At 55.9% G+C, this 21,548-nt stretch overlaps 3 protein-coding genes across 4 annotated transcripts; 2 read left to right on the plus strand and 1 right to left on the minus strand.

Annotated features, from left to right (window-relative positions):
• Positions 1 to 692: 692 nt before the first annotated feature.
• On the plus strand, positions 693 to 5,139 carry Abhd14b (abhydrolase domain containing 14B). Its single transcript, XM_059267095.1, has 4 exons — positions 693 to 752; positions 2,083 to 2,310; positions 3,507 to 3,748; positions 4,129 to 5,139. Exons 2-4 carry the CDS (start codon positions 2,100 to 2,102, stop codon positions 4,306 to 4,308), a joined length of 633 nt encoding a protein of 210 aa, XP_059123078.1. The 5' UTR covers positions 693 to 752; positions 2,083 to 2,099; the 3' UTR covers positions 4,309 to 5,139.
• A 925-nt stretch (positions 5,140 to 6,064) lies between these two features.
• Positions 6,065 to 15,936, plus strand: Pcbp4 (poly(rC) binding protein 4). Of its 2 annotated transcripts, none has more exons than XM_059268529.1 (13): positions 6,065 to 6,233; positions 12,187 to 12,331; positions 12,468 to 12,491; positions 12,590 to 12,622; positions 12,841 to 12,957; positions 13,193 to 13,324; positions 13,488 to 13,616; positions 13,855 to 13,929; positions 14,101 to 14,145; positions 14,220 to 14,283; positions 14,393 to 14,445; positions 14,532 to 14,701; positions 15,271 to 15,936. In XM_059268529.1, the coding sequence occupies exons 2-13, from the start codon at positions 12,251 to 12,253 to the stop codon at positions 15,335 to 15,337; spliced, it is 990 nt and encodes a 329-aa protein (XP_059124512.1). In that variant the 5' UTR covers positions 6,065 to 6,233; positions 12,187 to 12,250; the 3' UTR covers positions 15,338 to 15,936. The 2 variants fall into 2 exon arrangements, with proteins under 2 accessions (XP_059124512.1, XP_059124511.1); XM_059268528.1 differs by having other exon boundaries at positions 6,066 to 6,233; positions 15,074 to 15,936.
• A 642-nt stretch (positions 15,937 to 16,578) lies between these two features.
• Gpr62 (G protein-coupled receptor 62) lies at positions 16,579 to 17,655 on the minus strand. The gene has a single exon (XM_059267207.1). It carries the CDS (start codon positions 17,653 to 17,655, stop codon positions 16,579 to 16,581), a length of 1,077 nt encoding a protein of 358 aa, XP_059123190.1.
• Positions 17,656 to 21,548: the final 3,893 nt, after the last annotated feature.

Consider the following 21,548-nt stretch of genomic DNA (forward strand, 5'->3'; position numbering starts at 1 on the left):
CGAGGCCTCCTGGCACCGAGGTCTCCTAGTGTAAATGCCAGATGATGTTATTGTTATGCAGCAGCTCCAGGCTTCTGCCCAAGCACTTTCTTTACTAGCTCCCTTCCCCTGCCTGGTCAGAGCTTTAGGGGGACACTTATTATTGGTTGGCAACCTGTGATCAACATCTGGTCTACCCCAGGTTCAGGCCTCTGGGTTGCAACCAGGCTCCGGGGCCCGGAGGCCATGAAGGGCGCAAAAGGTTCACTATTGTTGGTACTCTGCCAAGGTTGGCATTAACCAGACCCATTCTACAGGCTCGGAAAATACTCCCATGCCACCTGGCTGAACTTTGGCGGAGCCTTCCACGCTGATATGTAGGATGTCAGCTTCATGACAGGTGCACAGCTCATCCTGGACTGTCCTGACTCGGGGTGAGGGCGGTTTAGGGAGGCGGACAGCAAGGATACCAGGAATAGATTTCCTCCTCAAGGCAGGCCACTTCCGTGTGGGGCAGACAGCTGAGGGTTTCAAGATCTTCAACCTGGCTTTTGGGGCACATGGGGGTCGGGGCGGGCTTGGGGAAACAGGTTCCGCTGGAGAAGAACCAAGGGTTAAAGGTGCGGACGAGCCTAGTGGTAGTTTGTGACCAAAAGGGGGCGCCCGGAACCCCCAGGCCTGTCTCCACCTCCTGCCCCGCCCCTTTCCTACTTCGCTCCCCACCCGCCCACAGCACTCTCCATTCTCCTGCTGAAGACCACGCAAATTCCCAGGTACCACTCTGCGCTCTCGACTCTTCCTTTGCATCTCCACTCAGAACCCACCTGCCCCAAGTCATCTATCTGATCTCGGCTCTCCAGGTCACCTCTCTCTGGGCTGCCCCTCTTTTTCGCACTTCCTTCAGACAGACCCAGGAATCCGGAATTGTGGGGCGCTGTGGACATTGTCACCCGCCGTGGAGAGCGGGTGACTGCTGCGTCCACCGGTTGGGCTCCAGGGGCCAGCGCGCTGAGCACCCCCGCGTCCCTGGCAGTCAGGAACTCCAAAGTCCTTGCCCAACCAGTGCATGTGTTTCTGCCTCTGGAAAATAGGCCTTCATCCCAAACAAACTTGGTCTCACTCCTGCCCCTATTGCCAGTTCACCCACTGTATGATAGCGCTGGGTTAGATGAGGCTAATCCAGATAGTATTTAACCTCAACTGAGCGCTTACTATATGCCCAGGCATGTATCAAGCTTTTTTTTTTTAAATGCATAACTTCATTTAATCCTATCCACTGTCTACGAACTAGTATTAAATACCAGTTTTTACTACCGACACATACCTTAACTGGTGGTGAGACCCATCCGGATGCATAGTTTTTCTTTTTCTTTTGGTTTTTCAAGACAGGGTTTCTTTTGTATAACAGCCCTGGCTGTCCTGAAACTCACTCTGTAGACCAGGCTGGCCTCGAATTCACAGAGATCCACCTGCCTCTCTCTGCCTCCCAAGTGCTGGGATTAAAGGCGTGTACCACCACCCGGCTTTCTTTCTTTTTTCTTTTTTCAAAATTTTTTGAGACATGGTTTCTCTGTGTAGCCCTGGCTATCCTGGAACTCGATCTATAGTCCAGGCTGACTCAGAGATCCACCTGCCTCTGCCTCCTGAGTGCTGGGACTAAAGGCGTGCGCCATCACTACCCAGTTCGCATAATTTTTCTTAATATTTATTTATTTATTTATTTATTTATTTTTGTTTGTTTGTTTATTTTCGAGTTGGGGGTTGAGAAAGAGTTTCACTGTGTAGCCCTGGTTGTCCTGGAACTCACAGAGAGCCGCCTACCTCCACCTCCTGAGTGCTGGGATGAAAGGCACGTGCCACCATTGCCTGACAGTTTTTCTTAAATTCTTAAGTGACATTCCTAATTCTGCCATATTTTAGTTAAGTCAGTTGAAGCCCAATATCAAATAACTGAGTGGGAGAGGCAGAAATAATACCTGCTTTTCCTGACTGTAATTCAGATCCTAAAGACCTGGTAGTCACCTAACTGCTCCCATCTGCCCCCCTACCCCACCCCCAGCAGGGTGTTCTTCCACCACTCATCAGGCTGACTTTGAACTGCAGGCACATCACCGTCTAGCATGGCCAGTGTGGAGCAGCGTGAGGGCACCATCCAGGTGCAGGGCCAGGGCCTCTTCTTCAGAGAGGCCCGACCTGGCAGCGGGCAGGCCGCTCGCTTCTCTGTGCTGCTGTTACATGGCATCCGCTTCTCCTCTGAGACCTGGCAGAAGCTGGGTACTCTGCAGAGGCTGGCTGAGGCTGGCTACAGGGCTGTGGCCATTGACCTACCAGGTACTTCTGGGGTGGGCTTTTGGGCCAGGGTTGGGGAAAACTTGAGGTTGGAGGACTGGGAGGATTTAGCCAGGCAGGGCCCTGAGCTTGACAGAGTTAGGTACATAGTCCATGTACCTTTGAACTGGCCTAGTCTTGCTCTAGTAGGATCGATACACTGCTCAGCTGCTTTTCACTGTTACTGAGCCTGTGTCTCAATGTCTCTGGGCGTTACTCCCCTCATCTGGAGTGGTAGATACCACACTCCTGCTGGTGACTATCCCTAGTGAGCACAGAAGGAGGTTATCAGTGTGAATGTATTAGCTAGTACTTGAGAGGTAGTAATGGGTGCTTAGCTGATTGGAAGTAAATAAAGTACCTAGACCAAGTCACATTCACAGGCTGGTGGAGGCACTGACAATAGCCTTCCAGAGCCTTGGGAAGCATGGCAGGGCCTGATGGATGGCTGAGTACCTGGTCACCTATTTGCAAGCAGAGTCCTTGGGCACTGAAGGAGGTGGGAATTGCTTCCAGATTGCCTGTCATAACCTGGATCACCAGGCCCCACCCATTTTAGTGTCTCGTGAGGAATTGGAGGCATAGCCTGTCTGACTAGATCTAATCCCCTCACAAGCTAGAGCTGATATAGTTTCAGGTTTCAAGGGCAGATCTCCGGCCTGGCCAGGCTTGTTTCCAACAGTGGGTTGGGGCTAAGCTTCAGGCTGAAGGTCTACAGTTAATGTTGTTGAAGGTGGGGACTGACTGGTAAGTCCCAGGGCAGAAGCACTGTCTCAGGTCCCATCCTCCAGGAGGGCGAGGTGCCTTCTAAACAGTTAACTTAATTTTCACATGTTTAAATGGCAGGATCATTCCCCATCCCGTTTAAACAGAGAAGGGAAACTGGGCAGCTGAGGAGGGCTGGGAGGCCTGACCTGTGGTCATCTTTATAGTGAATGGAGAACTGGGACTCAGACCTAGCCCTGATAGACTCCAGAGCTTGATTCTTTTCAGGACACTGTTAGTATGAATGCAAACACTGAAAGAAATGTCTTATTCTTGCCACAAATATAATACACCGGGCTGTGGGTGTGAATGAATTCAATCCACTGGGTGTTACATGAACTCGGGCACAGAAAGACTGACCTAGGAGAACTTGCTGGAAGAAGGGACCCTTCCCATTCATTGCCCTTGTCTCTCCCACACCTGAATCCCTGCAGGTCTCGGGCGTTCCAAGGAAGCAGCAGCCCCTGCCCCTATTGGGGAATTGGCCCCTGGTAGCTTCCTAGCAGCTGTGGTAGATGCCTTGGAACTGGGACCCCCAGTTGTGATCAGTCCATCATTAAGTGGCATGTATGCACTGCCCTTCCTCGTGGCCCCTGGCTCCCAGCTCCGGGGCTATGTACCAGTGGCTCCCATCTGCACAGACAAAATCAATGCTGCTGACTATGCCAGTGTGAAGGTACCTTTCGTGTGTGTGTGTGTGTGTGTGTGTGTGTGTGTGTGTGTGTGTGAAGCTGAGATGGCATGTCAGCAGGAAGGTGGGGTCCATCCCTGGGCCTTCCTCAACTGGAAGCTGGGACACCAATGGGGTGGTTTCTGGGGAGATGTGACCACCTAATTCCTTTTGGTTGACTTGGTAGATTACTATGCCAAACCCTATACAAACTGTGTACTTGGGAAAGTACAAATTCATGTCCCCACCCACTGGATCCGCTTATCTCTCCTCCTAAGGTAGGCAGGAAGAGACTAATGTGGTGGTGAGGGCAGACGCTGACCTTTAGAAGGCTGGGGTTGGTGAGGCAAGCCCCTTGATTCTTTCCTCTTTTCCCCTTCTCCCAGACTCCAGCTCTGATTGTATATGGAGACCAGGACCCCATGGGTTCCTCCAGCTTTCAACACCTGAAGCAGCTGCCCAACCATAGAGTGCTGGTCATGGAAGGGGCGGGACATCCCTGTTACCTGGACAAGCCTGATGAGTGGCACACAGGGCTGCTGGATTTCCTGCAGGGGCTAGCATGAGACTCGGTCCTGCTGATCCGGGGTGACAGCCTACCTGCTCTGGGATCTCTCACTGTCTTCTCCTGGTCTCTGGCTTGTGCCTCACCTGCAACAGGTCTGTCTATACATCTGTCTGGGTTCCTGACATTTCTGCTTTTCTCTTGCAGTGACAGATCAGATCATGGAGGTAAAATCACGTGGAAAAAGTCTCGGATTCAAGGGGAGGAATCTGATTGTGGGTAATCCATGGGCTTCTCCTACAGGCTTCCCTGCTTGGCTTTCACTGCCTTACTTATTTTCCCTCCACCTCCTTCTTAGCTGCCCTACAGGCCAGACACGCCCTCTACTCCCCTGCCCCTCTTAGGCCACAGATAACAAACCTGTATGAATGCTTGTTTAGATTCACCCCACACCCAAACAGAACCCTTCCCTTGGGAGCACATGGGTCCACATGACTGGACTGATACCCACATTCTTGTGCATCACATGCTTGCGCAGGTCCATGCGAAGGTACAATTTCCTGTGAAGGCAGGTGGGAACCTCTTTATGAGACAGCCTTTGTAAGAGACCCACTTGCCAGGAAAAGAACGTGGCCAGCCCTAGATTTCTCTCATCTACACGTTGCAATTGGTCCCAGACCAGAATTGCCTCCTCCGAAAGGGAGGTGTACCCCTCTGCCTTTCAAATATCCCTGTTTTTCTTTTTCCCTTCTTCTTGGGGGCTGTATATCTCCCCTGGTCATCAAGTCTGAATCTCAGCCAAGCCTGTTTCCTGCTGTGAGGTTTGGGGGTGGGGTAGGAGGGGAGACCGACTGCAGAGGTCCCTGAAATAAAGTGATGCTATTAGACCTCACATGCTTTTGCTGTCTCTGGAGCGCCGCCCCTCCCCCTTCCCCTTGGGACTGCCACTGTGGGCTCCTCCCCCACTCTGGCGGGACCAGATGGTCCCCCTGCCCTTTGTCCACTAGGCCAGATGGAGGGAAAGGGAGATTGGATTCCCCTCCCCACCCACACACACCCAGGTGCCAAGAGATTCAGCTTAGGGGGGAGGTGGAGGTCAGTGGGACCAGCATGAGCCGATTACCGAAAGGGGGAGAATATCTGCTCTGAGATGGGGGAGGGGCGGGCTCAGTCCCCGTCCCCCCCCCCCCCCCAAACACACATACACTCCTATCCCTTTCCTAGTAAAGGATTTAATGGCGCTCTGTCTCTTACAACCCTAGGTCCAAAAGGAATTTGGCAGTAGACTTGGGGGATCACGGGACAGGGTGCTTAAGGGCCACACGGCTCTCAGGCCGGTCCTCCAGCTGGTTGGGTAACCTGTCCTGGGCGGACTAGGGCCGGGCGGTGCGAAAGCCGTAGGTGGCCGGTCTCGTTGGGCTGGACCCAGGAGTAAAGGATGGCGAAGAAGCGAGAGCCGGGGCAGGGCGGGGGGCCGTGGGACCGACGCCGGGAGGCGCGGCCCGGGCTGAGATGAAGGCTGCGGGGAGCTGAGCAGAAGCGCTGGGCGGGAAGGATGGGCTCCGTGAGAGCCACACTGGGAGGACGCCGAGGCCCTAGTGAGCCGCAGGGGAAGGGTCGGTCGCTCCCTCCCGGAAGCGGCGGCCGCTCGGGACGCGGGACAGCGCGGCGCGGGGCGGGGCCGGGCGGGGCGGGGCGGGCGGCTGCGGCACTGGGGCTGCTGGGGCGGGCCCGCCGCGCTGTAATCGGATCCGGGGAGGGGGCGGGGCGGGGCCGGGCCAGGCGGGCCGGGGGGTGGGGGTGGGGGGGCGCGGAGCCGGGCTCCGGGCCGGCCGGGCTCCGCGCCTGTCAAACCCCCTCATTGTTCGCAGCTGATGTCACTCGCAGTTGTGAGCGGCCGCCTTTCCCGGGGACAATGTGGGACTGAGCGGCCCAGCCGCCGCGCCGCCGCCGCCGCCGCCGCCGCCGCAGAACAGCCCCAGCGAGGTAAGGCGCGGGCCGGGCGGGGCACCGCGGGCCGTGAAGTTTGGGGGTTCGCTGGGGTGGGGGGCGGGGAATCCGCTCCGTCGTGCACCGACCGTGGTCCTGGGGGCACTGCGAGGAGCACGGTCCCTGTCCAATACGGCTGAGGCCTGCACAGGTGGGGGGCGTTGGTGTTCCAGGGGAACACCCCACTTCAGGGAGGGGTTTCTTGGACCTTAGGTACCAGGTTTGAGGCTCCCATCCTATTCGCTGTTTCTGTCCTTTGAGCTTGCTCTTAGTTCTGGACCTCGTGCCCTAGGTTCGGGTTCTACTTCGTCTCTGTTCTCATCTGCCATTCTCTGCAGCTCCTGGCTCACACACACCCCTTCCCATTCTCCGCAGTCCTTGGAGGAGCCAGGCACAGACCTCCAGGCCACGGTGGGATGGAGATGATAGTTGGGAGCACTAAGTGGTCCCTCATTCCCTGTGGCTCTTCCTCTCCAGCTCTGACCTAGCTTCTTGGCCTGGGTACTGTGGTGGGGTGGAGATGAAGGGGCTCTGCCACTTCCTTCAGCCTGGCCCTCATGCGTGCCTGGTTAGGAGAGGGAGGTACCCACCTCCTCACTCTCCTAAACCAGGCCCGCCATCTTGAGACCTGTGGCACCCAGGGCCCCGCCCCACCCTGGCACCCAAGGGAATGGTCTCCAGGGGATGTACCTTGATGCATTCACACCCCTTCTCTCAGAATGTGTGGTTGTGGGTCCCCACCAGGCCCAGGATGGTTGCCTTCTTGCTGGACCAACAAGGCATGTGTCCCCAGGGGCCCTTCTTCCTCTTGTAAAGAGCGCTTAGACACCAGGCATTGGTCAGGAGTTGATCTCTGGCTCTCGCTGTTCAGTGGGGTCACCCTGGTGGCCTCAGGGCCAGCACGGGGGGAGGGGTCCTATTGTTTCTCCATTTGAGGATATTATCCCTGTAGGATCTGGAACCCCCTCAACTTTCAAAGCACCCCTATCCCAGCCCCCACCCCCTAGTCTTCATCAGCATGCAGGCTCAGGCTGCCCAAACACAAGGGGATTGTTCTCTTTGCATGCTCAGGGTGGGGGGCTGGGAGCGAGCGGCCCACACACCCTGGCAGGCCCAGGCCGCAGAGAGGCTGGCCTGCCCCACCCTGTGTCCCCAGACAGGCTCTGTTGTCCACCTTCTTACTCCCATCACTGCCCTCCTCCAGCCTCCATCACCATGACCTCGCTCTGGAAGGAAAGGGCTCTGAGCTGTACAGGTGGACCCATGGTTCTCCTGGCCTGCCTGGCCCCTCCTATGCAGTCTTCTAAACAACTCCCCTCCTCCCTAGGCCTCAGGTTCGGCCCTTGATTGGTGAGCCTTTTCTAGTTGTGATTGGCTGAACCCACCTCAATGCTGTGAAACCTACCCCGCACCACAGCGTTTCTACCAGCTCCTCTTCCTGCTAGGGGACCCGCTCTGGTTTCTCAGAACTCTCAAATTCCTCACTTCAGCAACATGCCCAGGGAGCCCCTAGGCCTGCAAACCGGCAGGAACAGGCTGGGATGCTGAGCCGGAACTTGGAATTCTGACCAGGCATGTCCTGATTCTGCCCATGTGCTTACAGCCCCAAGACTCTGAGGTGTGATGGTCTCTAATGTTCTGAGGTCTGTGAGCCCTAACCACCCCCTCCCCAGGGCCAGCCCCCGTCTCAAATTTCCTATTCTTCTGTAGCAGAAAGACAGGCTCAGAAATGCCCACTGGGCCTCTTTTGACTTGTAGCCATCTTTGGGAAGCACAGAGGCCAGAGGAATTTCATCTGATTTGAAAGGCTGGAGGGCTCCATGGATGAGGAGGCATTTGAGAAGGATTTTGCCAGAGAGTGAAGGAAGGGGATAAGTATTTCAAGCCGGAATTGTCAGCCAGGCAAAGGCTCTGTCTGGAAGTTCTAGACCTGTTTTGTGGCCTGGTGTGTATGAGGGATGGGATAGAGATGTAACAAGAGGAGTTGGTATGGGCTGGACCATGGAGGCCTCCATTGCTGGTGCATAGAAGTCAGGTTTTATCCCGTGGGTCCTGGGGATCCATGGATGGTTGTTCAATAGCAGAATGAGCATACGCTCTTCAGCATGGAGAATGGCAATTAGAAAGCCTTTTCAACTTGGATAGACAGTAGCACTGGGCCTGCCTTGGTTTTCCTCAGCTGTGAAGACACTTGAGCGGCTCTAAGGAGGGTATAGCATTTCTGGCATCTACCAGTTTGTCAGCTTCTAACCCTTCTACGTTCCTCTTCCCTGGCACTTTACCAGACAGACTTGAATCAAGAAACTAGAGTCTACACCTGCTCCCCTAGTCTCTGTATCCATCCCCCCTCTCCACGCCGTCTCCTCCCTCCAAACTAGGGATGGTTGACCATCCTGGGAGGCTGAAAGGCTGAGACTGGGCCCATGGGTCTGAGGATGCTGGACAGTTTTTTGGCAACCGGGCTAATCAACAAGAGTGAGCACGCCCATAGTACGGGATGGACAAGGGAGCCAGGAGCCCTGAAGGCTGTCCACCCCCTCCCCAAGGCCCAGTGGCCACCCTCCTGCCACACCCTGCCATACTTGGTGCTTAACCATTCCCCAGCATCATCGGGTGTGGCGAGCATGACTGTTTTTGGAGTAAGGATTGAAGGAGACTGCTTAGGAGTGTGCTAAGGTGGGCATGAGATATGGGGTGAAGTTGGAGACTGGATTTCCTCCAACCTTCTGCAGCCCAGGTGAGTCCACAGTCTCTAGTGGTCCAGACACACTGGGCAGTAGAGCAGAGGGAATCCCCCAAGGGGCGGGCCAGCCTACTTGGTTCAACTGGCCCCAGGAGCCTCCCGTCCCCTGGATTGTTCTTGCACTAGAACAAAGCCAGGGAGGACACTTGATCCCTGCATGGGGGGGGGGGAGCTGGCTAAGCCCCCGGCCCTTTGATTGGGCAGCTGTCATAGGAGAGAGACAGCTGGGGGGGAGGGGCAGGAAGGGGGCAGCCACCATCGCTTACACAGCTGTCACCCCCCACCCCAAACCCCTCCAGCCTGAGTGGCAGGAAGCCAGGTTCAGAAGGAGTAGGCACTTGATCTGGGGAGGGGGCCTGGGAAGCAAGAAGGAAGGCCCGAGGTCAGAGGGTTGGTCTGAGAGTGGGATGTTCTGCCAGGGAGCTCTGCTGACCAGAGGGGGCTGGGCACCCTCAGAGGTGAGCTGGAGGTCAGTGTGGCATGATGTGTGGCTGCCACGTGGGTGGCCCAGCAGAGACCTGGGGCCCACCAGGCTGAAGCAGCAAGATACTCCTTAAAAGCCCAGTGAGAACAGGGCATCTGGTAACGAATGCCCTGTGTGGGTACTTAAGCTTACGGCTCTGAGAGAAAGGCCCGGAGGAGGGTCAGGAGCCTCATTCTTTCCAAAAGATAGGAAAAACTCAACTGTCTCTCAGAGCAGGGTCACAGAGATACCAGCAACTCTCCCTTACCCCGACTCGCCAAACAGTGCAGGTGGGTAAATCTGGATCCAGGCCAGGGAAGAGCTAGGTCAAGGTCACCTATTGAATTTGGGGCAGTGGGTCTCTGCTGCAGTCCTAGGCGTCTTCATAGCAAGACTAACAGTTCTGCTCACGTTCCATTTTTCCTGGGGATCACCAGAAGTGGGGAGATGAAAGGAAGATCGCTTTCAGAACTCCCACTGTTTATCACCCAATTAGAGTCCACGGAATTCTGGAGCTTAAGATTATACGTCCTCAGATAAACCATCGGCGTTCTCCAAACAGGATGAACATCCACTGGCCAGGCAGAGGCTCCCAGGCCACCGAAGTCTAAACCCCACTTCAGAAAAGGCTAAAAGGCTGAGACTAGATCACAGGTGGAGCCCGGTCCGGTCCTACAGTAGCTTGTTGCGCCCTGCTCTTCCCTCTACACCCTTCCTTTCTGTGACCTTGGGCAGGTTACAGACCCTCTATGTATTAGGTTCCCATTCTGTGGAGCAAATTCATCTGCTACTGTCACTGGTGTGTCTGAGCACCCTCTCTAGCCTGGCTCTGAACTGAGCCCTGGGGACACAAGGAGAAGGTGGCAGCTTTGGCTCCTGTTCTAAGGGGCTCCCAGGCTTGGCTGTCCAGGGAGACAGAAAGTATGCACGTCATCACAGGCGCTTTGATGGGGGAAGTGCAGGCAGCCAGGGGAATGTCCAGCAAGGGCAGCCAGCGCGAGGCTGGCCAGGATGCCCAAAGAACACAGGCCTCAAGTCTATCGCTGGTCTCTGCCCTCCGGTGAGTCTGTGGCAGAACTCAAGTGGAAGAAGTGGGCACCCGGGAAGAAGCACGTAGGAACCAATGCCGCCATTCCGATTGTCCCCATTGCAAGGGGGAAAGGAGATTGCATTTTGGTACAGTGGGTCACTCAGGTATCCAAGAGAAAGCGAGCTTGGGAACTCCCTAACCACTCCATACCCAAACTCTGGCTGGCACAAGACATTCAGAGGAAGGCTTTGGGAGAGCTCTGAAACCTTAACTCTTATGTCCAGATAGGACAGAGGACCAGCAAAGGTGACCTGAGTCCTCCAAAGTACTCCCACTGGGGACCACTTATCCTTTGTCCCAACACCCTTCTAGACAGGATTCCTATGGTTAGTGATGTCTGGGTCCAGGCTCTCTGTTGGCACCAGTGGTTCCACTGTCTGTCCTCCTTGAGTTCTGGTCCCCGATGAGTTCACTACCAAGGCTGGGCCTTGGCGGGAGACAGCCACTGCTGAAGGATTTCTGAGGAGGATTAAGGTTCAGGATTAAGTTGAGGCATGGAAAGGGGTCGGGTGGGGAGGGTTGGCGGCTAAACTAATCCCAGTAGCTAATCTCAGGCTCGGCCTCTCTCCATGAGTTAATGGCCTTGACATTCCTGCAGCCCACCAAATCCTCCTCTTACCCATTACCCAGATCCTCTCTGATGTGTGTGGACATTTAGCCTCAGAGCCCCAGTTACATGTCTCTGGTTCTAGGTAGGGTAGTATGTGGCCAGTCTTCACACTTCTTACCGCCTGTGCACAGGGCCATTTTGAGAACGTAGGAAATGCATCAGAGACACCACTGTAGAGAGAGCCTACCTTTCCCCATGCAGTGTTGAGTGGATCATGCCCAGAGCTGTCTGCAGTGACCCTCTCTTCTAATGGCCCCGAAGTCCATGGGAGATCGCCTCATGGGGCTCCTGCCCTAAACCTTTGCCAGGTTCTAGCCTCTTCCTTGGCCTCTTCTCCACCATTGTTAAGTCAGTCAGCTAGCCCTGGCCTTTGGAAGCAGGTACCTTCTATTTAGAGTAAAGTTTTCTTTCTTTTTTTGAAACAGGGTCTCGCTACAGAGCCCAGGCTACCCTTGAATGAGAGCCTCCTGCCTTAGCCTGGGTGCATCCTGGGTTTATAGGCATGTGCTACTATGCCCAGTCCAGAGTAAACTTTCAACCTTAGTTCCACAGTGGGGGCTCAGGCTGCAAGGATCCTCCCTTCCAAGTGAAGGAGGAAGCTATCCAATGGTTGCTCATAGCTGACCTCTCCATTAACCCCCCTCCTCCCGTGCTGGTGCTCGGGCCTAGGACGGCATATATTCTAGGCAAGCATTCCACCACTGAGCTCTAATCTCCTGCCATCTCTAATTCTTGGGAGGAAGGGAACGTGTCAGGGAAATTGGGTATCTGTCATGTGGTTGTCTCATTTTTGAACTCTGATGAATTTGGAGGGTAGGATTCGGTAATTATTTTCTAGGTTGGGGCCCTAGAGGCTTAAATAGCCAGGATTACTCGGCCAAGAAGGTGCACACAAATACACTGCTCCGAGGGACATTTAGAACTCAAGGCCCATGCTGTCTCCCTTCTCTTTGAGTTTGGGTGGCCTGGCTCTGGGGTCCCCGTGTAAGAGCCGTGTAGGGTCACTAGGGCGCCTCTCAGACTCTTTTCTGCTGCCCTGTCCAGAGCCAGCTGAGCCACAGCGTGGACACACTCCCAGGCCGCTGTGGCCCCAGCCCCGCCTGACAGGATGAGCAGTTCAGATGCGGGGCTGGAAGAGGAGCCAGAGCTTAGCATCACCCTCACGCTGCGGATGCTGATGCATGGGAAGGTGAGTGGGTGGAGCTGGCATGCCCAGTGACGGCACATGTCTGGTCTCAATGCTGCTCTCCTGCCCCCCGAGGGACAGGAGGAGCTGGGCCTGGGCCATTCATACCCACCTGAGTCCACTCTTGTTATCTCTGCAGGAGGTGGGCAGCATCATTGGGAAGGTAGGTGTCCGGTTCTACTCTTGTATATTCCCCTCAACTTGAGTCTCAGCCCTGGTTAAGAGGTGACCACTTAGGAATCTTGGTTTTGTCTCCCACAGAAGGGAGAGACTGTAAAGCGAATCCGGGAGCAGGTAAAAGTGGGGTCAGGGGAGGAGCCCAGGGCCCTGGGGTCGAGGGGAAGGGAGGTGGTTGTCCTTTTCCCTGAATCACTGCACCTGGGATAATGGAGTGCCCAGAAGAATGCCAGTTTCTAGTTTTGGCTGGGGCCTAGTGAGTGGGGCAGGCAGACAGATCCCTGGCACCTCAGTGGGGAAGCTGCCTGCTGCCCAGTGCTTGTGCACACCTGCAGAGCAGTGCCAGGATCACCATCTCCGAGGGCTCCTGCCCTGAGCGAATCACTACCATCACTGGATCGACAGCCGCCGTGTTCCATGCGGTCTCCATGATTGCCTTCAAGCTGGATGAGGTTTGTGCCTGACTGGGGTGGGAGTCTGAGGGTGGCTGCCTGTGAGAAACCTGACCCTGTCTCCAGATAGTGGCTATGGGGGAGGGAAGGTCAAGTCCAAGGCCATGTTCTCTTGGAAGAGGTCTAGGGAGGAAGCACTCTCCTTATCCCTCTTCAGGAGAGTACTTGAGGGAGGGTAGGAGAGTCGCAGGGGCATACATGGCCGACTCACTGTCCCTCTGTCCCTCTGTCCCAGGACCTTTGTGCTGCCCCTACAAATGGTGGCAGTGTCTCCAGGCCTCCAGTGACCTTGCGCCTTGTCATCCCTGCCAGCCAGTGTGGATCACTGATTGGGAAGGCAGGTACCAAAATCAAGGAGATCCGAGAGGTGAGCAGAGAGAGATACCACCCCTGGGTGCACCCCCCGTGGGCGTATGTCTTCCACCCGCCAATGGGAGAGGGAACTAGAGCTCTGGAGGTGCTCTAGGCCCTTGTGGCCTTTCTCTGGGCTATTGGAGTCGACAGAAGTGGACACTGTTTTCTGTTTGTAGACTACGGGAGCCCAGGTACAGGTGGCAGGGGACCTGCTACCCAATTCCACAGAGCGTGCTGTCACCGTCTCTGGGGTACCTGATGCCATCATCCTGTGCGTGCGCCAGATCTGTGCTGTTATTCTGGAGGTGCTTCCCGGAGTGAGGGGCCTGGGGGGAGGGCAGTCAGGGGGAGGGGAGGGGAGGGTCCCGGGTGCTTGTCACCATCAGATCTTACGGTGGGGCAGGCAGAGCCACAGCCACGGACTAATTATAAGCTTCGGGTACTCTGGGATACATCTCCATGGGAGCCATGGGAATGCCTCAAGGCCACTGGGTTCTTGGGGAGGCCTGATCCTGACAAAGCTTCTCAATTTGTGCCTTCTAGTCCCCACCCAAAGGAGCCACTATCCCATATCATCCAAGCCTCTCCCTAGGTACTGTCCTCCTCTCCGCCAACCAGGTGAGGAAGAGCCAGGAGGAGCTCGAAGCCTTACTGGAGAAGGGGGGATCAAGATGGAGGAGGGAGTGGAATAAAGAGTTGGGGGGGTCTGAGGAGGGTACGGGGAGTGACCTGGCCAAGCTATGCTGACCTGTCATAGCAACTCGCTTTTCAACCGCTTCGTCCCCACAGGGTTTCTCTGTCCAGGGTCAGTATGGAGCAGTGGCTCCTGCAGAGGTGAGTGACCCCCAGCCTGAGATACCCCTTCCTGAACTGCCCCCTCTAACCTCTGACCCTGTTCTCTGGCCCAGGTCACCAAGCTCCAGCAGCTCTCAGGCCATGCAGTTCCCTTCGCCTCACCCAGTGTGGTACCAGGTAAGCAGTCCCTGCTAACGGAGACAGGGAGAGCTGGGCATCCCTTGCAGTGGATGCGGGAGGCCCATGGAAAACAAGAACCATGCTCAGTCCTTTTCTTCTGCCTCAGGACTGGATCCCAGCACACAGACCAGCTCGCAGGAGTTCCTGGTTCCCAACGATGTGAGCAGAAGGTGGGGGGCTGGAGGGCGGTGCAGGGATCCAGGGGCCTAGACCTTGCTCAGGGTTAAATTCTGCCTTCCCCCTAGCTGATTGGCTGTGTGATCGGACGCCAGGGCAGCAAGATCAGCGAGATCCGGCAGATGTCAGGGGCACATATTAAGATTGGGAACCAAGCAGAGGGTGCTGGGGAGCGGCATGTGACCATCACTGGCTCACCGGTCTCCATTGCCCTGGCTCAGTACCTCATCACTGCCTGGTGAGCATGGGGTGGGCTGTGGAAGAACACAGGTGGGAGGAAGGGACCAGTCCCCTGCTGCTCCTCAGCCCCCTTCCTTTTCCTGCGGTATTCTACCTAAGTCATTCATGTTGCCTCACTACTACTTCTGTATCCACCCCTCATGTCTGTCTTCCCGCTGGTGGTTTTTCCTGTTTCTCCTCTTAACCCAAGTTCTGTCTGCTTGTGTTTTCTGCCTTCCCTCCCTTTCTCCCTTTACTATCCTTCCCCCCCAAACACCCGCCCCATGCCATTGCTCTCCAATCTACTCCTCGCCTGTCTTGTGGCTAACCTCATGGCCCGTGTCTCACCCCCACCTTTCCCTCCATCTCCCCTCTGTATCCCTCTCTCCAGTCTAGAGACGGCCAAGTCTACCTCTGGGGGGACACCTGGCTCAGCCCCCGCAGACCTGCCCACCCCTTTCTCGCCACCCCTGACGGCCCTGCCCACAGCTCCCCCAGGCCTGCTGGGCACACCTTATGCCATCTCCCTCTCCAACTTCATCGGCCTCAAGCCTGTGCCCTTCCTGGCTCTACCACCTGCTTCCCCAGGGCCACCGCCGGGCTTGGCGGCCTACACTGCCAAGATGGCAGCGGCCAATGGGAGCAAGAAAGCTGAACGGCAGAAATTCTCCCCCTACTGAGGCCGGCTGAGGCCCAGGCAGGGGCAGGCAGGACCGCCGGCAGGGGCTGCCTCCACATCCTTCCTGCCCAAGGAGACTCTACCATGGGGTCTCAAGCGCCAGTAATGCCAGACGCATGGATGCACCCCCCTACCCTGCCCTGTCTTTGGAGTTCCTCCTCAGAGAGGGTACAGTTTCTGGCCCAGGGTTCTAGGAGCTATGGCAGCCCCAGAGCAGGCGCTCCACCCCTTCAGACCTATGCTTGGATGCCGGGAATGTCCGGGGCCTCCCTAGTGCCCTGCCGTGGGAGGCCCCTCATGTCCTCCATCCCTCCGGGCTTTCAGCCTACTGCCCCCGTGGGAATTGGAGGAGAGTGAGGGGTGGCTGGGGCCAAGCTTCTCTTCACCCCCTGCAGATCGTGCTGCTTCCACCGATACCCTTTTGACTGGAATAGACTGGCTGGGCTTGTCAGGGGGCAACCCAAAGAGAGGGCTCTGCCTGTAGCCGGGGGGAGTGGCCTGGGGCAGGGGCCCAGTTCTCAGCAGCAGATTCTCTGTACAGTTTTTTCAATCCCTGTTTTTGAATAAATATTCTCAGCGACCAGAAAGCCGTGAAATAATACTGGTGTTGGGGTGACAAAACTTCCAGGGAACGGGTGTAGCTGAAACCCCGCAGGACCCCAAACCATGAATCCACCAGTCCCAGTTGGTCCACAGCCCCTTCCACATGTCAGTTCTGGGATGAAATCGCCGGACCCTTTCAGGGGTCACGTGTTCAGTCTCCCGCCTTTAGCACCAAACCATTTAAGTAATGACTTTGAGTTAAACTGTCCGACGTCTCCGTGGCACAGATGGCAGGGATATCTTCTCCACTGCTGTGGCTGTAACCCAGACCCTGTCCAGCTTCGCTCATTCTTTGGCTGTGAGCTCTTAGGACCCTCTTCTCTGTGACCTTGCCTGCATCTCTCCCCTCTGGGCCAGGGAGTACCTATGAATTTAAAAAGCCTACCCTGGAGAGGTCCTTAGGAGATGGGATACAGGATACAGATGGGAAAACTGAGGCCCCAGGAAAGGAACACAGGTAGTATCGGGCTCAGAATCAGGTTCCTGAGACTGAGCACCACCCTCTCTCCGGTTTCAGAGGCAGCAGTCCGGGCACAGTGCCCGCCATAGCCCGTACAGGGGGTAGATGTGCCCCTCTGATCCCACCTTTCTTTCTCCAGCTCAGGAGAAATCTCTCAGGTGGCCTCTGACACACTCGAGCTCTGTCCTGCCAGTTCTGGGGTCTGTTCTGGTGCCTCGGAAGGGCCTAGGGCAGGGTCCTTGCGAAGTCCCTGGAGGCGCAGAAGGAGTGTCCGCGGGTGCCAGGCCTGCGGCATGCGGACTTTCGGGGGCCGAGGCAGCGCCCGGCGAGTGAGGCGGCCCAGCGCCAAGCGCACCGGGCGCTGCAGCAGGCCATAGAGGAAGGGGTGAGCCGCGAAGGCGGAGTAGGCTACCCAGGTGACCGCCGCCTCGGCTGCTGCAGCGCGCGCCGCGGGCGCCAAGCACGCACAGCCATAAGGCAGCCAGCAGGCTGCAAACTGGCCCACGGCCAGAGCTGGGGCCAGGGCCGCCTTGCCCCCGGGTAGACGTGGCCGGAGGGATGGCAAGAAGGAGAGGCGGCTGTCCAGAGAGTCGGAGCGGAGCCGGGTCCCTCGCGGGGGCCGGAGGGCGGCGCGCCGCGCCACCAGGAAGATGCTGCCGTAGGCGGCCAGCAGCAGGAGGGCGGGCAGTGCGAAGGCCAGCAGCGCCCAGAGCGGCCGGAAGGGCCCGAGCCCCCCGGCCAGCACGGAGCAGCGAGCCGGAGCCGGAGGCGGCGCGGGAGGTGGCCCGAGCAAGGAGAGCGCGCCCAGGAGCGCGGCCGCCGCCCACACCGCGGTGAGCACTAGCGCCGGTGCCGGTCGCGCGCCTGGCCGCAGCGGGTGCACTATGAGGCGGTAGCGCGCCAGTCCGAGCGCAGCCACGCCGAGCGTGCAGGCGGGGAGCAGAGCCGCCGAGAGGAAGCGTGCCGCGCGGCACGATGAGGGGTCCAGGGGCACACTGCCCAGCCCGGGCGGCCCGGCTAGCAGGCCCAGAGGCATGATGGAGGCGGCGGCCAGCAGGTCCACAACGCACAGGTGCGCCAGGTAGAAGGCATCTTGCAGCCCGGGCGTGCGCAGCACCACCACGAGCAGCGTGCCGTTGCCCAGCACGGCCCCCACTTCTACGAGAACCGCCAGGATCAACCCCACCGAGCCCGCGAGTTCGGTGGCGCTCATCCCCGTGTTGTTAGCCATCTGAGCGCTCAGGCTTCACTGGGGGCTGCTGTGGGGAGAGCGAAATGGAGCCTGCAGCTCCAGAATTCCCATAACCTGTCCCGTGCTCCTCGGGGCCCCTCACCTCGTAGGTTGCCCAGGAGGTGACTCCGATGCCCAGGCTGCCATCTTCTTCTGGGGTTTGGTGGGCCCTATGGGTGGATGCAAGGCTGAGCCTGGCTGGGCTTTCTCCCCCTGCCCTAGCCCAGCTCCAGCAACTCAGCCTCTGCGGAGATGGTACCGGCTGTCACTCTGATGCTGCCCTTTGGAGACACACAGCTAGTAAGGGAGGGCCAGGGCCTGGCGCCAACCCCCTTGGTCCTAGCAGCTGCCAGCTGGAGACTGGAGGCTCTTCTGTGAAACTGCCCAAGGGTACAGCTTACTGAGCCTAGACCCTTCCCTGCCTTGTGCGAGCGGGGGTAGGAAGGGAGGGAGGGAAACAGACGGACAGACTTGGGGGTAGTTAGGTCAGGCAGTACTTTTCTTGAGGAATCAGTCAGGAGAACTTTTAGGCTTGCTTGGACCCCCCAGGAGTTTCTGAGGGAAGGAGAGACAAATCTCAGGGCATGGCACAGAGTGGTTGCTCAGCCAATGTTACCTTGGCACCTCACCTTGTAAATGTGAGGCCTTAGCAGAAAACAGATGCTTGGTTGGTCTAGTACTGGGTGGTCTAGTACTTTCACTGCTGGCAAACCAGTGGTCTTCTAAAAAGCACCCTGCGTGTGCACTAGGAAACCACCCCTTCCCAGTCCCAGGACTTGCAGCTTGAGTAAAGGTCTCCGCATAAGACTCAGTCCTGCTGGGCGGTGGTGCCTTTAATCCCAGCACTCCAGAGGCAGAGGCAGAGGCAGAGGCAGAGGCAGAGGCAGAGGCAGAGGCAGAGAGGCAGAGGCAGAGAGGCAGAGGTAGAGGCAGAGAGGTCTTTGTGAGTTTGAGGTCAGCCTGGTCTGCAAAGTGAGTTCCAGGACAGCCTGGGCTATTTCACAGAAAAACCCTGTCTCGGAAAAACTAAACCAACCAAACAAACAAACGCAAAACCCCCAGTCCTGGCCAGTCAGTATGTATCATCCCTCCTCCTCACCCCCAGGTAGGTGGCTCCAAGAAAGCCCTGCAACTCCAATGGGTCACATGCTCAGGTTACAGTCACCCAGTCCCATGGCAAAAACCTACCTAGACACCGAGAACCTATTCTGAAGGGCCTTCTCCCTTGAACCAGACTTGAGTCTCCCTGGGACTTTGATTAACGGGCATCTCAAACATGTTGTGTCCTGAACAGAACCAGGACTCTTGACTGGCTCCTTGAAGAATCTTCTTGGAAAATTGCTTCTCATGATAGAGCTTCCTAACTTTCTAGCTTTCCTTTCTCCTACACCCGATCCAATCCACCACCAAGATCCTGGGAATCCAGCCAGGCGGTGGAGGCACATGCCTTTAATCCCAGCACTCAGGAGGCAGAGGCAGGTGGATCTGTGTGAGTTCCAGGCCTGCCTGGTCTACAAAGTGAGTTCCAGGACAGCCAGAGCTGTACCACAGAGAAACCCTGTCTTGAAAAAACCAAAATCAATCAATCAATCAATCAATCATTCAATCAATCCTGAGAATCCACTTATTTCCTATCACTATCCCCTCCCCGCCACTGCAGCTGCCCACCCAGAGCATCACAGCACCCTCCTAACTGGCCTGGCCTTTGCTCCTGCACCTCAAGCTGCACATCTGATTTTCCCTTAGTTCCTTCTCCACTCTACCGACCTCTAACTGCCCTGTCTTCCCAGGCTTCTCTGGAAAAATGAGTAGTCAGCCAATGGAAGTTAAATCAGCAGAACACTGGAGAGTGGGAGGTAGGAGGAAGCCAGGATGCTTTCCCTCTGGTGCTTAGCCTGCCCCCCGTGGGAGACAGCTTCTCACCCTGTACCTTTGGCTTCCTCCATGGAGCTTCCTCTGTGCTCTTGTGTTTGCAAGATGAACCTGGCCCCATAGCTGTCTCCTCCCATTTCCCCCCAGCCTCCGGGGTGGTGGGCGGTGATGGCTACCTTGCTGGATCGCCTCATCATCTCCTGTCTGTCCTTTCTCTGTATCCAGCTCCCCTGGTCTTCCATTATCTAGTGTAATTCCTGTCTTGCTGGCTGGATTGTTCCAACTTGTTCCATACAGTCCACTCTTAGCAGGGGCTAAAATGGACCCTTTTAAAAATAAATCAGATGGCATCGTGAAACCTGTTCCTTTCCCTCCAAGAGCTAGCCATTACCAATGGGAGCTCCACTGTGCAGTGAGGTGGCCTCTATCGGCTGTCTTCTGCCCACCTCTTCTCCTCCTTCCTGCCCATCATGCTTCCAGGCCCAGAAGTCATCTGCTCTTTGTGCTTCTCACCTGGCAAGCGCTCTCCAGGATCTTTGCATTGCTGCTCTCTCTGCTTGCCCATGACTTGCTTTCCTATGGTTTGTTTGTGGTTTATTGTTTTTGAGGCAGGACCTAATATAGTCTAGGCTGGCCTCACACTCGTCATGTGCTAAGGATGACCTTAAGTTTCTAATTCTACTGCTTTTATCCCCTGAGTGCTGGGATCCCAGGCATATGCTACCAGATCTATTTTTTTTTTCCAAGACAGGGTTTCTCTGTGTAGCTTTGGTGCCTGTCCTGGATCTCACTCTGTAGATTAGGCTGGCCTTGAACTCACAGAGATCCGCCTGGCTCTGCCTTCTGAATGCTGGGATTGAAGGTGTGTGCCACCGCCGCCCAGCAGATTTATTTTTTATATAATTTATTTAATATTACTTCACGTGCATTAGTGTGAGGGTATCAGATCCCCTGGAACTGGATTTACAGACAGTTGTGAGCTGCCATGTGGGTGCTGGGAATTGAACCTCTGGAAGAGGTCCTCTGGAAGAGCAGTAAGTGCTCTTAACTACTGGGCCATCTCTCTAGCTCCCCCCTCCCTCATCTAATTTTTGTTCTGTCATTTATTTACTTCGGTTTTCTACTCACAAGAGAGGCCCGCCTTGCCCATCTCTTCTGAAAGCATTCCAGCTTTGGCTCACGTGAATCCTTTTACCCTGCTTTAGTGCTCTCGCAGGCACTTTGCTTCCCTGATATCCTGTTTCATGTGTATGTCCATGGGTATTTGAAGCCTCTTTTACTGGGATGAAAGAGAGGGGGCCTTGTCTGCCTCTTGCTTGGACCCATGCCTCCAAGGTCATCACAAGAACAAGGTCAGTATCACTTCAGCTCTAGAGATCAGGCTCCAGCCTCTTGCTCTGACTCATTCCATGATGGAATTGATAGGTCAAATTTTCCATCATTCAGATGGGAAGGTTGGGGTCCAGAAAAGGGAGGCATGTGCTTCAGAGCATACAGCGGGAGCTCTGGTCACCTGCTTCCTGGAGCTTGGTCCACGTTGACACCCCTTTCCATTCACCTTTATGTGGGTTCTGGGGATCAAACTCAGGTTGCCAAGCTTCACATTAGGCAGCTCATACCATCTGTAACTCCAGTACCAGGGGATCTGATGCCCTCTTCTGGTCTCTGTGGGTACCAGGCACACAAGCGGTACAGAGACATATGTGCAGGCAAGACAGCCAAACACATAAACTATAAAGAGTCATTATATGAAACAACTGTCCTGCACTCTTTTAAATGTCAAAATGAGCTGGATGAGATGACCCCCGCCCCGTAACCTCAGCATTTGGGAGGATGAAGTAGGAGGATCAAGAGTTCAAGAGCAGCTTAAGCTATATAGCAAGACCCCATCTCAAAAAAAAAAAAAAAAAAAAAAAAAAGTCAAAGTTATAAAAGGAAAATGGTTGAGAACATTTTCTGAGTAAAAGAGATACGACAGAAAGCAACATACAACCCACAGAGGGGACCTTGACCTTGCTTTT

Source organism: Peromyscus eremicus, chromosome 7 (genome assembly GCF_949786415.1).
Source record: "Peromyscus eremicus chromosome 7, PerEre_H2_v1, whole genome shotgun sequence".
Lineage (NCBI taxonomy): Eukaryota > Metazoa > Chordata > Mammalia > Rodentia > Cricetidae > Peromyscus > Peromyscus eremicus.

Coding starts and splice junctions, on each gene's coding strand:
- Gpr62 (XM_059267207.1), bottom strand. CDS start 17,655: ATGGCTAACAACACGGGGATGAGCGCCACCGAACTCGCGGGCTCGGTG.
- Abhd14b (XM_059267095.1), top strand. CDS start 2,100: ATGGCCAGTGTGGAGCAGCGTGAGGGCACCATCCAGGTGCAGGGCCAG. Junction 2,311..3,506: donor TGTGGCCATTGACCTACCAG/GTACTTCTGGGG, acceptor GAATCCCTGCAG/GTCTCGGGCGTTCCAAGGAA. Junction 3,749..4,128: donor CTGACTATGCCAGTGTGAAG/GTACCTTTCGTG, acceptor CCCTTCTCCCAG/ACTCCAGCTCTGATTGTATA.
- Pcbp4 (XM_059268528.1), top strand. CDS start 12,251: ATGAGCAGTTCAGATGCGGGGCTGGAAGAGGAGCCAGAGCTTAGCATC. Junction 13,325..13,487: donor AAATCAAGGAGATCCGAGAG/GTGAGCAGAGAG, acceptor TTCTGTTTGTAG/ACTACGGGAGCCCAGGTACA. Junction 14,702..15,073: donor CAGTACCTCATCACTGCCTG/GTGAGCATGGGG, acceptor CCCTCTCTCCAG/TCTAGAGACGGCCAAGTCTA.